At 45.4% G+C, this 12,549-nt stretch overlaps 3 protein-coding genes across 3 annotated transcripts in view; all 3 read left to right on the forward strand.

Moving 5' to 3' along the window:
• Positions 1-390: 390 nt before the first annotated feature.
• Positions 391-5,477, forward strand: CDKN1B (cyclin dependent kinase inhibitor 1B). Its single transcript, XM_028119795.2, has 3 exons — positions 391-1,357; positions 1,885-2,014; positions 4,126-5,477. Exons 1-2 carry the CDS (start codon positions 883-885, stop codon positions 2,004-2,006), a joined length of 597 nt encoding a protein of 198 aa, XP_027975596.1. The 5' UTR covers positions 391-882; the 3' UTR covers positions 2,007-2,014; positions 4,126-5,477.
• A 3,744-nt stretch (positions 5,478-9,221) lies between these two features.
• The window catches only part of DDX47 (DEAD-box helicase 47), an 80,662-nt gene continuing 77,334 nt past the window's right edge, over positions 9,222-12,549 (forward strand). Inside the window, exon 1 of the mRNA XM_028119781.2 lies at positions 9,222-9,310. The gene's annotated coding sequence lies outside the window, so the exon portion shown is untranslated. The remainder of the gene's footprint in view (positions 9,311-12,549) is intronic.
• The window catches only part of APOLD1 (apolipoprotein L domain containing 1), a 48,841-nt gene continuing 45,526 nt past the window's right edge, over positions 9,235-12,549 (forward strand). Inside the window, exon 1 of the mRNA XM_028119782.2 lies at positions 9,235-9,310. The gene's annotated coding sequence lies outside the window, so the exon portion shown is untranslated. The remainder of the gene's footprint in view (positions 9,311-12,549) is intronic.

A 12,549-nucleotide genomic window follows, 5' to 3' on the forward strand; every position in this document is an offset into this window, starting at 1 on the left:
CCTTCGAGATCATCTGATCCTGCCCCTCCGTTCCCCCGGCGAGGAGAGGGCGCGCCAGGCAGCGCAGCGCCGAGCCGGGACCTGAACCCCAGGCCCCGCCGCCCCCGCCCCTCCCCGGCTTCCCAGCCGTTTGGCGAGTTTGTTTGTCTCGTTTTTAATTTCTCCGAGGCCAGCCGGAGCAGGTTTGCTGGCAGCGGCACACCTCCGGCAGTCACGCGACCAGCCAATCTCCGGGCGGCGCTGTCGGAGTCGGCGCGCGCGGGCAGGCGGGGAGGCGTCGCGGCCGCGCCGGGCCACCTTAAGGCCGCGCTCGCCAGCCTCGGCGGGGCGGCTCCCGGCGCCGCAACCAATGGATCTCCTCCTCTGTTTAAATAGACTTGCGGTGTCAATCATTTTCTTCTTCGTCAGCCTCCCTTCCACCGCCATATTGGGCAACTAAAAAAAGGGGGCTCGTCTTTTCGGGGTGTTTTTCTCCCCCTCCCCTCTCCCCACTGCCTCGCCGCTCCGCGACTCCGACGCCCGCAAGGTTTGGAGAGCCGCTCGGTTGGCGGGACCCGCGGGCTCGCTGCAGCCCGGACTTGGACTGGCTTTGCCACCCCCCTCCTCTCTCCTCTCCCCTCCCCTCCCCGCCCTCCCGCTCGCCGGTACACTTGATCGGCGGCGGCTCTCGGCTGCCTGGCCGGGGCTTCCCCTCACCCCTCCCCCAGAGCCAGCGCGCCCCTGACGCTCGGGCAGTTACTTGTCCGGGTTTGTTTCTCTTGGCTCCGAGCGCGGTCGCAGGGCTTATAAGAGGGGTTCGGGCTGGGTCGGGGCGTTTTGTTTTGTTCAGTTTTGCTTTCCGAGCCCGCGCGCGCGAGGCGGCCGTAAAGACCGGGGAGGAAGATGTCAAACGTGCGAGTGTCTAACGGGAGCCCGAGCCTAGAGCGGATGGACGCCAGACAGGCGGAGTACCCCAAGCCCTCCGCCTGCAGAAACCTCTTCGGCCCGGTCAACCACGAAGAGTTGACCCGGGACTTGGAGAAGCACAGCAGAGACATGGAAGAGGCAAGCCAGCGCAAGTGGAATTTTGATTTCCAGAATCACAAGCCCCTGGAGGGCAAATACGAGTGGCAGGAGGTGGAGAAGGGCAGCTTGCCCGAGTTCTACTACAGACCCCCGCGGCCACCCAAAGGCGCCTGCAAGGTGCCGGCGCAGGAGAGCCAGGACGTCAGCGGGAACCGCCAGGCGGTGCCTTTAATTGGGTCTCAGGCAAACTCAGAGGACACACACTTGGTAGACCAAAAGACTGATACGCCCGACAACCAGACCGGGTTAGCGGAGCCGTGCACTGGGATAAGGAAGCGACCTGCCACAGACGGTAATGACCCTTCCCCAAACAGAAAATGTCTGTCTGTCCGGGGCACGCTTTGGCCTGCTTTGAGGGTCCTTAACCTCCGCTTTCTTTTCGGAGTATTCCGCTTTAGCCTTGGGGGAGCGAAGTGTGCTAATCTTAGCTTTTAGATGCAGTCTGGCTGACCGCTTGTGTGTGGATGGTTTTCAAAGTCAGGAGCCCGAGATGGTATGATCTGGTAATTTCTCCAGCCGAAAACATCGCAGTTCCTCCCCGCTAGCCGGCGGTGGGTCTGTGATTACGTTGGGATGTTTATCAACGGCCTCCCTCTTTGCATTGCAATGGAGAGAGGGCTTTGGGGCGTAGAATACACTTTCTGTTATGTGAAAACAACCTCATCTTGTGCCCTTAAAGGCCACTGAGAATGAGGGATCCAGGATTGTGGGTGGAGGTGTGGGTTTTTCATCCCCTGACTATTGTGCCAACTTCTGTCAGCCATTGTTTTCCTAATAAAGGTTGTGTGTGTTCTTTTTAAAATTCCCTCTTGTCCTTAGATTCCTCTCCTCAAAACAAAAGAGCCAACAGAACAGAAGAAAATGTCTCAGACGGTTCCCCGAACGCGGGTTCAGTGGAGCAGACGCCCAAGAAGCCGGGCCTCAGAAGACGTCAAACGTAAACAGCTCGGTGGGTTGATTACTGGGAGCAAGTAACTGACACCCCGAATTGGGCTTTCAAACCCCGAGATACCCGATCTTAGTGGTTGCTGGCAGACTAGAGCTTGTGGGTTTTTATTTTGCTTATATTTTTTGAGGTCAAAAAAGTAGGAATGGGGAAGGCTGGGACTCCCTGGTTGGGGATACTGGAATTTTTTCACAGTTTCTACGTCCTGAGGTCATTTTTCCTTGAAACACGGAATAACCAGAGCAAGTGTCCTAGCCAGGTACTTGTGACCAAGGCCCGATGAGTAGGAAGGTCCATTCCCTGTGAATCCCACCAAAATTTGTTGGGAACAATAGGTTTCTTTCCCCCATCGGAATAAGAACTGGGATATGCCTCAGTCCCACTTCATGAGAATTCATTTCGCAGAGGTTCACGTTGAGTCAGTAACAGATTTTGAGCCATACTTGGGAAAATGGCAAGTAAGTCTTTAAATTTAAAATTTGAGGGAAAGGTTAGGTACAGATGGCTCGTATTTGGTTAATCCAGTCTTTAACAATGTGAATACAGAGATATGTTACGTTCTTTTATCATTTTCACAAACTGCCACTTTCCCTGTTTGCTTGCAAATTTGGGGAACAGGAAAGGAACTCTGTGTATTTAAAAAAACAAAACAAAACAAAATGGAAAGCTGTAAAATGGAAAAATACTAAGGTTCCTACAGAATTTCTGATAACACTGAAGTTGCAAAGCAGAAGTTAAATTAACTCTGCTGGAGTAAGCAATCCAGGAACACGTCAGCATGTGTATGCTAATTGTCTAATTGTGCTATAACAGGATGATTGGGATATTTGTAGGGAAAATGGATAATAGATATAAGGGCTGGCGAGGGTAGGTCTACCCCACGCAAGAGAAGGGAGATTGTTTTCCACCTACTAAAATCTGATCAATATGAAGAGCTAATTTGAATAATTCAGCCCTCGACTTTCTGTGGATTGGCTGTCCATAATGATCAAAGTGCATATGTTAATAGTTTGAAAACTTCTTATGGACAAGGACCATGACTTTTTTTTTTCCTCCAAACACACTCATAGCTTCACATGTAAAGAGATCTTAGTAGATGTTGATATTAATTTTTAAAATCCTCATTTACAAAAAGGCAAGAATAAAAAACAGAGAGATGAAGGCGAGATTCCAGTTTCTTGTGTTTTTAGATCATAGTTTATTCACACACATCTGACATTTTCCAAAGCTTATACAAAACATCACTGTGGAACCTCTATATTACATTACAGCTGTACATGAAGTGGGAAAATTGGATGAAAAAAATTTTCTGAAGCAACCTGCAGCTTGGGACTTGTGGTTTGTGACCTGTAGCCTAGCTCATCAGATGAGCCACAGTGAATCACACCTACTGGATTTTGATGTGACCCCATTCTGACATACAGAGTGGCATTTGTTAGTAAATAGTGCCAGTTCAGAGAATACTAGAAATAGTAGTAAGAACCTACTCAAAAGCATTCATGTGTATATTTTCCATATGACTAAGAAACTGGAAGGTTTTAAAAAAATATTAGAATTTTCTTTCGAGAGCATTTATGTTATAGTTCCAGTTATTTTTCAAATTTAGAAGATTCTGATACTCTTAAATATTATAGTTTCTTAATTTTCTTCGCTTTCTTACTGTCTTTGACCCCGATTCTCTAGACCAGGGTTTCTCAACCTCTGCACTATTGACATTTTGGGCTGAATAATTCTTTGTTGTGGGACGCTGTCCTGTGCATTAGTAGAATGTTTGGCAGCATCCCTGACCTTTCCCAACAGATGCCAGTAGCACCCTCCTCACCCCCAGTGTGACAACCAAAAATGTCTCCAAACATTGCCAAATGTCCCCTGGGGGGCAAAACTGCCCACTGCTGAGCCCCACTGCTCTAGAAAATACACGACACAGAGGAGAGTAAAAATCCAGTGAAGGAAACATTCTGTGGAGAGGACTATAGTCATCAACTTTTAGTACACACTTTCTGTTCCATCGCTCAGGTATTTCACAAGACAGTGACAAAATGATTCCTGTACTTTATTGGTAATGTTATTCTAGTGCTTTTCTCCTAATTCTTTCTTCTTGTTTTCTTTTGCAGAATTAAGAGCATGTTTCCTTGTTTATCAGATACATCACTGCTTGATGAAGCAAGGAAGATATAAATTAAAATTTTTAAATACATATCGCTGACTCCATGGAATGGACATCCTGTATAAGCACTGAAAAGCAACAACACAATAACACTAAAATTTTAGGCACTCTTAAATGATCTGCCTCTAAAAGCATTGGATGTAGCATTGTGCAATTAGGTTTTTCCTTATTTGCTTCATTGTACTACCTGTGTATATAGTTTTTACCTTTTATGTAGCATATAAACTTTGGGGGAGGGGAGGGGAGGGTGGGGCTGAGGAATTGGCATGGGGGTGTATGAAGAGCTTGCTTCCATTTAGAGCAAGGAGAAAAATATTTGACTTGCATGGAGAGAAGCAGTTTGGGGAAAGGGTTTGAATTGTTTTCTTTAAAGATGTAATGTCTCTTTCAGTGAAAATTGATACTTCATTTTAAAAAATCATCCGAATTTGAACACTGGTTGCAAATAATGGCTAATTATTTTTACATGAAGCTTTTTCTCATTTGGGAGACCTGATGATTCCGTTATATCCTGGCAAATGGCCTTTTTTTTTTTTAAACAACAGCAAAAAACTATCCTCAGTCCTCCCCCCTTCCACCCCCAGTTCCTCTTAAAATTGGAATTTACCAGTTAATTATTCAGCAGTTAGGTAATCATTGCAGGTGATTCTGGGCAAAAATCTGGGGTGTATGGGGGGAGTTCTGAATGCTCAGAATTAACCGTCTAATTTTTTATCAGGTTTGTTGAGAAATTTTCTTTATTTGGACTTTGGGCTATGTAGACACAGTCAAAAATGATTCTAAATCCTTGGATATTTTAAAGATCTGTAACTTCACATAAAAAATAATGAAATAATTTTTAATTTAAAGCTTCTCATTCTGTTTGTTAATTTGCCCAAAGGAAATGGTGTTTTTAAAGGAAAGTGTGTTGAGAGAAAAGCACACGTGGAATTACTGAAATGGATACTACATCTTTAAACAGTATTTTTACATTGCCTGTGTATGTGTATGAAACAAAACCATTTGAAGTGTACCTGTGTACATAACTCTGTAAAGACACTGAAAAATTATACTAACTTATTTATGTTAAAAAGAGATTTTTTTTTTTAATCTAGACCATATACAAGCCAAAGTGGCATGTTTTGTGCATTTGTAAATGCTGTATTGGGTAGAATAGGTTTTTTCCTTTCTTCTGTTAAATAATAATGGCGATGCTTCAAAGGTTGCATACTGAGCCAAGTATAATTTTTTGTAATGTGTGAAAAAGATGCCAATTATTGTTACATATCAAGCAATCAATAAAGAAAACTTCCATAGCTATTCATTGAATTGAACTGTAATGTACTTTATTAGGCTTGAGGTATTTGACCTGGCATTCTAGTCTTACTTACACAAATATAACATGAAGTGGCAAATATCTTGATAATTTAGGCCCACGTCTGAGATGATGTTTATGTGGCTCTGAATGTAGTAGACACTATTTTCCACTTAATTCTGTATGAGTGAGCAAAGCTTTAGACGTGAAGTGGAAAAGCCACATTTTCATATAAATAAGATTGTCAAATCTCCATTAGTTCGAATATTTAGGTCTTATAGGATATGTGTCAGAACCAAAAATTTTTACGTAAGTGTAGGCTGGCTGATCACACATTTGCAGGATTGAAAATGAAAGTAACATGGTGACTTCTCTAAATTCTGTATTTACACATGGAAGTGTTGTGAGAAATGAGAGCAATTGTTCAAAGTATTACACCTCTTGTCCAAAGTATTAAGATATACATAGGTCCTTTAGAAATTGGGATGCATTCCACACTAATTTAGATAGAACAGGTATTCTTCAAATTAAACTGGTCATAACAAATTCCTCAATTTTGAAATTTCCTGGTTCTAATCTACACAACCTAAAACTGGTTAATCTAAATACCAAATCTGAGGGTTTCGGGCCCCATATCCACATGACAGAGATAGATATTTTTTATTTAAGTAAGAAAAATTTAAACAAGGCATTTTAAAGTCAAATTTACTAAAAAATGCCTGTTATTTTACATTCTCTTAAAAATGTAGCTAAGGTGTAAAAGTAAATTATTTTTTCTAGGCATCTGCAGATGGTTAAATTGCAAATATCTGAATTTGGGTTAAACTGTTTCCCTCAAATAGTTGCATTTACATTATTGCACCCCAAAAGGGGCTCTAAACAAGAGAGTTTCAGCTTATTTTGACCTGAAGTTGCTTAAAAAAAAAAAAAAAAAAAAGGTTGACTCTCTTCGGCTGCCGGGAAGGGAAAAAGAAGGTCCTTTGGTGGCTGGGCTACATCTTCCAAGTAGGTATTATTTTAATTAAAGGCTAAAGGTGTTTTTGTGATTCTATTCAAAACACGCAGATGGGGTGTTTTTCAGGAAGACACTGAGAAAGCAAGAAAAACAATTCAAAATGGGGAGGAAGGAATGGAGAGTCAGGAAATAATGAAATAAAATTAGTTTCTCTGAGCCAAAAAGAGTACTTTAAAAAAGGTGTCCCTGACAGAGGAAAAAAATCCTAATTGCTGCCTGTACCCCATTTTCCTTTCTTCAAGAGTCATCTTTCATGTGAATTTTTAGAGACTGCGTTTTAGGAGTGCTGGGCCAGGAAGAAGTGGATGCTCGCCGCGCCAGGCACGTTCACAGGAACGCAGCCCCCAAGTCACCGGGTCGGTCCTTTACACGTCTGTGTCAACTCTCCAAGTGCGTCTCGGCGATTAGGAGCGTCCTCTCCCCGGCCCCGGCCGGCGGGGCTCGCCGCGGCGTCCCTATGAGGGGCTGCGGCCGCGGGCGCCAGCCACCCGCTCCCCAGGCCGGTGCGTCTTCGTCTCCCCAAACTGCCCCAAAGCCCCGCACCCGATCGCCCCGGCAGTTGCGGGGTTCCGCTGGCTGGCGCCCCGGGACGAAAAGCCCATCGAGTCTCGCGGCTCGTCTGCCACTTGCAGCGCTCGAGACGCCGGGGTCACTGCGCGCAGTTCCCGCGCCCGGGGCGTCCGCAGGCCGTGGAGCGAGGCTGCGCCCCGGCCCGCGCAGTGGCGCGGGGCAGTTTCTCACAAACTTTCCTCCCTCATCATCTCCCATCTGGGCTAAGAAAGAAGGGGAAGCCCCCACTCCTTTCCACAGTCATACCCCCCACACCAGCACCTTGCCAGTTCTAGAGCGGCGGGGGGATCTGAGCGAAGGGGAGAGAACCTTTCCGAGTCCGTGGACCCTTCAGGGCAGCAGCCCGCTCCCACCCCCACCCTGGGCTCCAATGATCCGCAGCCCCGCGCATTTCGAAAGGCTTCTCGGCTCGCCGGCGGCCAAGGAGGACCGCAGCGGCGCGCAGGAGGGGCCGAGCGCCATAGCCGCTTGCGGGGTCGCTTCCAACCTTACAGCCGCTTTGCAAAGTCCCCCCCCGCCCGCCCCATCGCATCCCCCGCTCTCCAGCGCGGGGCACTGGGGCAGGGAAGAAATAGGAAAATGTGGGGCCAGGGGCATGACTGGGGGACGGAGGGGACCGTGGAAATTCACAGGACCGGAGCGGGGCGCGCGGCCTTTCAGGCCACGGTGCGCCCACCGCCCCGGCCGCGCCGAGCGACCTTTCCCGGCGGCCGGGGAACGCTTCCTTCGCCATTTCATCTTCATCATTGTGAGCGTAGACACTTGCTCTTCCTAAGCTTTTGTGGATTGAAAAGGTGTTTTAAAAGCACGTCTGGGATCTCCAATCTGTTTTTCAGAGTGTGAATTTCTTTTTTTAAATTTGCCATCTCTTTCACCTGAGCCACACCCTACACCCTCTCCCCTCCCTCTCCGCCAACATTAAGGTAAAAATCCTGCAAAAGAACTGGGAGGGGGGCGGCAGGGAAGGAGAGCCCAAGGTCCTGCTAGATCCCCTCCACCCACCCGGGGCGGGGGGAACCTCCCGGATCTCGGCTCGCGTGGGGGTGGGGTGGGGTGGGGTCAGCCTCAGTCAGACCCTGCAGAAGCGAAAGTGTAGTATTTGCACGGACACCCAAGTCTCCGTGCGGCCGTCCGCGTCCCAGGCTTGTCTCGCGTGGGGACATACAGGAGGCAGTTATCAGAAAGCACAAAATACAAAAAGAAATCGATGCGTGTTGGGCGCGAAACGTCGACGCGCCTCAAAGGAACGCGAAGAAAAGGCTGGGAGAAGGGCGCGCAGTCGGGACGCGGGGCCGGGGGATTGCATCATTGCAGCTCCCCCTCCAGAAAATGGGCTCCGAACCGCGCCGACCATCATGGCGCTCGGGTCCGGCCGCGCTTCCCGCGCGCCTTCCCCGGGCGCTCGGGACGCGGGCACTGAGCCCCAAACGAGCATTTTGCAAACATTCCCCCCACCTCGGGCGCCTGTCCCCCCACCCCCTCCTTCCTTTTGTGTGCCAGCGTATGTATGTGAGTGCGTGCGTCCATCTGAGTGCGTGTAGGACTCGAGAACTTGAAGATTATTTTTTTTTCCTCTCTTTTTTTCCCTCCCGTGCTGGTGGTTGTAAACTTGATTGGCATTGGCTGCGCCCACTGACCCCTGCGCCGAGTCCACTGAAGATTTAAGGTGGATCCGAAAGGCTGCGGCGTCAGGCGGAGTCTCGCGCTTTAGCTGGTTTGGGAGGAAAGGAAAGGAAAGGAGAGGAAAAAAAAAAAAAAAGGCCCCGAACCGTGCGCCCGGCGCGTTTTCACGAATCCCCTGCGGTACCAGCCCCCGCGCCCGCCCCGCCCGCCGCGCTCTTCCTCCGCCCACCTCCCGCTCCTTCCCCATTGGCCCGCCGGTGCAGTTTGAATTTTTTTTTTTTTTTGGATGCTTGTTTTCTTGTAAAAAATACAGTACCCCACCTCGTTCAACGAAACCCACTTCGGCGGCCGGAGGTGGAGTGTTTTAGCTGGGGAGTTTTGGGGAGGCGCGGGGGCGGAGCATCTGTGCCAACATTTTGCCCCGAAGTGCGGTTGACATTATGCAGGCAGGCGGGTGGAGGAGCGTGGGGCCGCGGTAAACAAACTGAGTAGCTCCGGCGGGGGCAGAGATGTAGTATAAAACGTTAATGGATGTCCAGGGCGCGCCGTTTCGCCGGCTGCTGGCCAGAGGTGCTAGGGAGGCGCTGACAGGAGCCCGGGAGAGGATGCACCTTACCTTGCCTTGGAAAGGTAGACTTGGGGAGGGCTGGGGCTGGGGGTGAAGGTGGCCCGCAAAAGAACACCTCCTCACAACCAAGGTGGGGGCGGGGGGGAAGAAGAAAGAAACAGGGGAGATGTAAATATAGCTCAGGTCTGTTATTTCAAGCGCTCCTCAGCTAACATGCATCATAATTCAGCCAGTTGCTGTCATTTTTATTGGATTTTAAAAAAAAGTTTTCTCTCTTTTATTTCCAGAGTGCTTTTGAGTAAGGAAAATGTTAAAATAAAACAAAAAAAATTGAGAAAGGGAATATGACTTTTAAAGTGCCTTTGGTTTCTGGGTCTGGGAATTAATTCTTTTGATAAAGTCCTTTAGGATTTAGGATAATGTTATTTGTATTACAAGTCTAATAGAAATGATATCCCTTACTAATTGTAACTCAATTATGTTTTAATTTGCTGTGAAAATTTCAAAAGTTTATAATAATTCAAAGTATTATTCAAATCACTCTATCTTCAGATTAGTGAAGCCAGCATATGTACATACATTTTGGGGGTCTGTTACTTTTCTTGCAGTGTAGCTAACGATTTTAACCAGACGCCCAGCCCAGCCTTCAGTCTTAACAGTTCCTAACTTCCCCAGCCATGTTTTAGTTCTTAACTCCTCCAATCCTTCCTAACCCAACTAAGCCTTTACTTGCTCAACCTAACTAAGCTCCTTGGACCACCATAAATCAACCTACCTGTGCCTTTAGTAAGGAATTTGTCTGAGTTAAGAAAGCCCCCAGATGGACTGGCTAGCCTTAGGAAGCAGTGAGTTCATCATTCCTGAAGTGTGAATCAGGTACTAGTGTGGATGACCCCTTGATAGGGACATTGTAGACAAGAGACATATATCAAGTGAGTGTGAGGACTAGATACCTCCAAAGTCTGTTCTAGACCCTGGAGTTACTGTATTTCCAATCTTGAACTTTATGGATATCCAGTAAATTAAGCAATTTTCCTTGGTCTTTACCATTTTCTAGAGTTGTACTGTCCAGTGTGGTAGCCAGAAGCCGTTATGTGGCTGTTGAGCATTTGAATGTGGCTAATCCAAATTGAGATGTGCTGTAACTGTGAAATACACACCAGGTTTTCAAGAATTAGTGTGAAAAAGAATGTTAAATACCTCATAAGTAAGTTTTATATTGATTACATATTGAAGTGATCATATTTTTGATATATGGATTAAATAAAAAATATTAAATTTCATCTGTTTCTTTTTACTTTTTTAGTGTGGTTAAATGGACAATTTTAAGTTGCATATGTGACTCCCATGATATTTCTATTGGACATTGCTGTTCTAGACCAACACCTATGATAACTTGAAGCACTATCTTTTTTTTTTTTTTAAGATTTTATTTATTTGACAGAGAGAGACACAGCGAGAGAGGGAACACAAGCAGGGGGAGTGGGAGAGGGAGAAGCAGGCCTCCCGCAGAGCGGGGAGCCCAAGGCGGGGCTCGATCCCAGGACCCTGGGACCATGACCTGAGCCGAAGGCAGAGGCTTAACAACTGAGCCACCTAGGTGCCCCTTGAAGCACTATCTTTGAGAGTGGAAACTAGTAATACTGAGGAGTAAGTAACTTCTTGCTGCCATCCGAACAAACTCAGCCTCTGGAAACTTAAAAAAAAATTCTGCCAACACCTGACACCTACTGTTTCATCCTTTAGCACTTAGTATTGGGTTTGAGCCCAGACTATGGAAATACAGTACAGATATTTCTGATAAATCAGACTTGATAACAGCTTTCCACATTATGTAAATAGACTGAGGAGTCCAATATGTTAGGAATGACTCTGAAAAACAATTTAGACCCCAAACAAGTGTCCACAGGTAACTTTCCTCTGTAGTGGACAGCAAGGCGGGGGGCAGAAGGAGCCGTGTTCTCACTCTGTGGATGGATCTCTAACGGAAGACTTGCACAAATGAAAATGTGCGCCATACTCTTTGATAGAAACACTCAACATGATAAAGATGGCAATTAAATTTATACTTTTATACTAAATTCTGGTAAATTCTGATTATCCTATTCCATTCCATTGTTCTATCAGTTTATGCAATCAGGACTATATTATTTTAATTACTGCAAATTTAGAATCATGTCTTAATTTCTGGTAGCACTAATCCTCCATACCCAACCAGTCCCTTTACTCTTCTTTTTTTCAGAATTTTCCTGGCTGCTTTTGCTTGGCTTTTTTTCCCATTTAGATTTAAAATGAATTTGTCTAGTTGGAAATATATTTCCTATAGGCATTAAAAAAAATGGAGTGGGATTCTTATCTCATATGTTACACCAGTATCAACCCCTGGAGGATTAAAGAGTGAAGTGTAAAAAAAATGAAATTATAGACATACCAGAAGAAACTTCAGAGGATTTTTAAAAAACATAATCTGAGAGTTGAGAAGGTCTTTCTAGATATGAAACAAAGCAGAACTATTAAATATAATATTGTTAAATTCAATGACATAAAAACAAAAATGTTCTGCATGGCAAAAGCTATCAGCAAAGTCAGAGACAATGACATGGGGGTGATAGTTGTACAACAATGTGAATATATTTAATGCCGCTGAGCTGTACAATTAAAAAATGGTTAAAGTGATAAATTATATGTGTTAAACCCTAATAATACATACCTACATGCCTACATACTTAGATACATTCATATGTATACACAAATATACCATATATATATATATATACACACACACATACACACACACATACATACACACTACTGGAAAAATTTTAAAGTTTTCCATGTTCTGTCTAAAAGAATCTCACACACAGTGTTGTGGATCCCATCCTTTGTGAGACACTGGTTTCATTTCAGGCTCAAATCAGACTGCTTGTGTTTGAGTCCCAGTCACCTAATTCATTGCCTGTAAGAGCTTTTGCAAGTTAGTTCAACTTTTAAAGTTTCTATTTTTTGGCTGCATAATGAGGATGCATTTAGCTCCCTCATAGGGTTATTAACTTGTTCAGTGGGATAGTGTATTGCAGTACTTAGCACAGTACCTGTTATTTAATAAATACTAATCGTTATATATATTTAAAACAATATAACATCCAGTTCATATTTTGGATTCTCAAGTAACCAACCACAATCAGCACTATATTAACCTTGTAAATATGTTTCTCGGTTTTAATTACTGCTATTATTACCCTTAAGAAGAATAATTTTTATTGGGCATTTAATAAACAGTATATTGCAAAAAATGGTTAAA

The sequence above is a fragment of the Eumetopias jubatus genome, unplaced genomic scaffold, assembly GCF_037043125.1.
Source record: "Eumetopias jubatus isolate StellerSeaLion01/CBP00866 unplaced genomic scaffold, mEumJub1_p1.0 scaffold_8, whole genome shotgun sequence".
NCBI classification, from domain to species: Eukaryota; Metazoa; Chordata; class Mammalia; order Carnivora; family Otariidae; genus Eumetopias; species Eumetopias jubatus.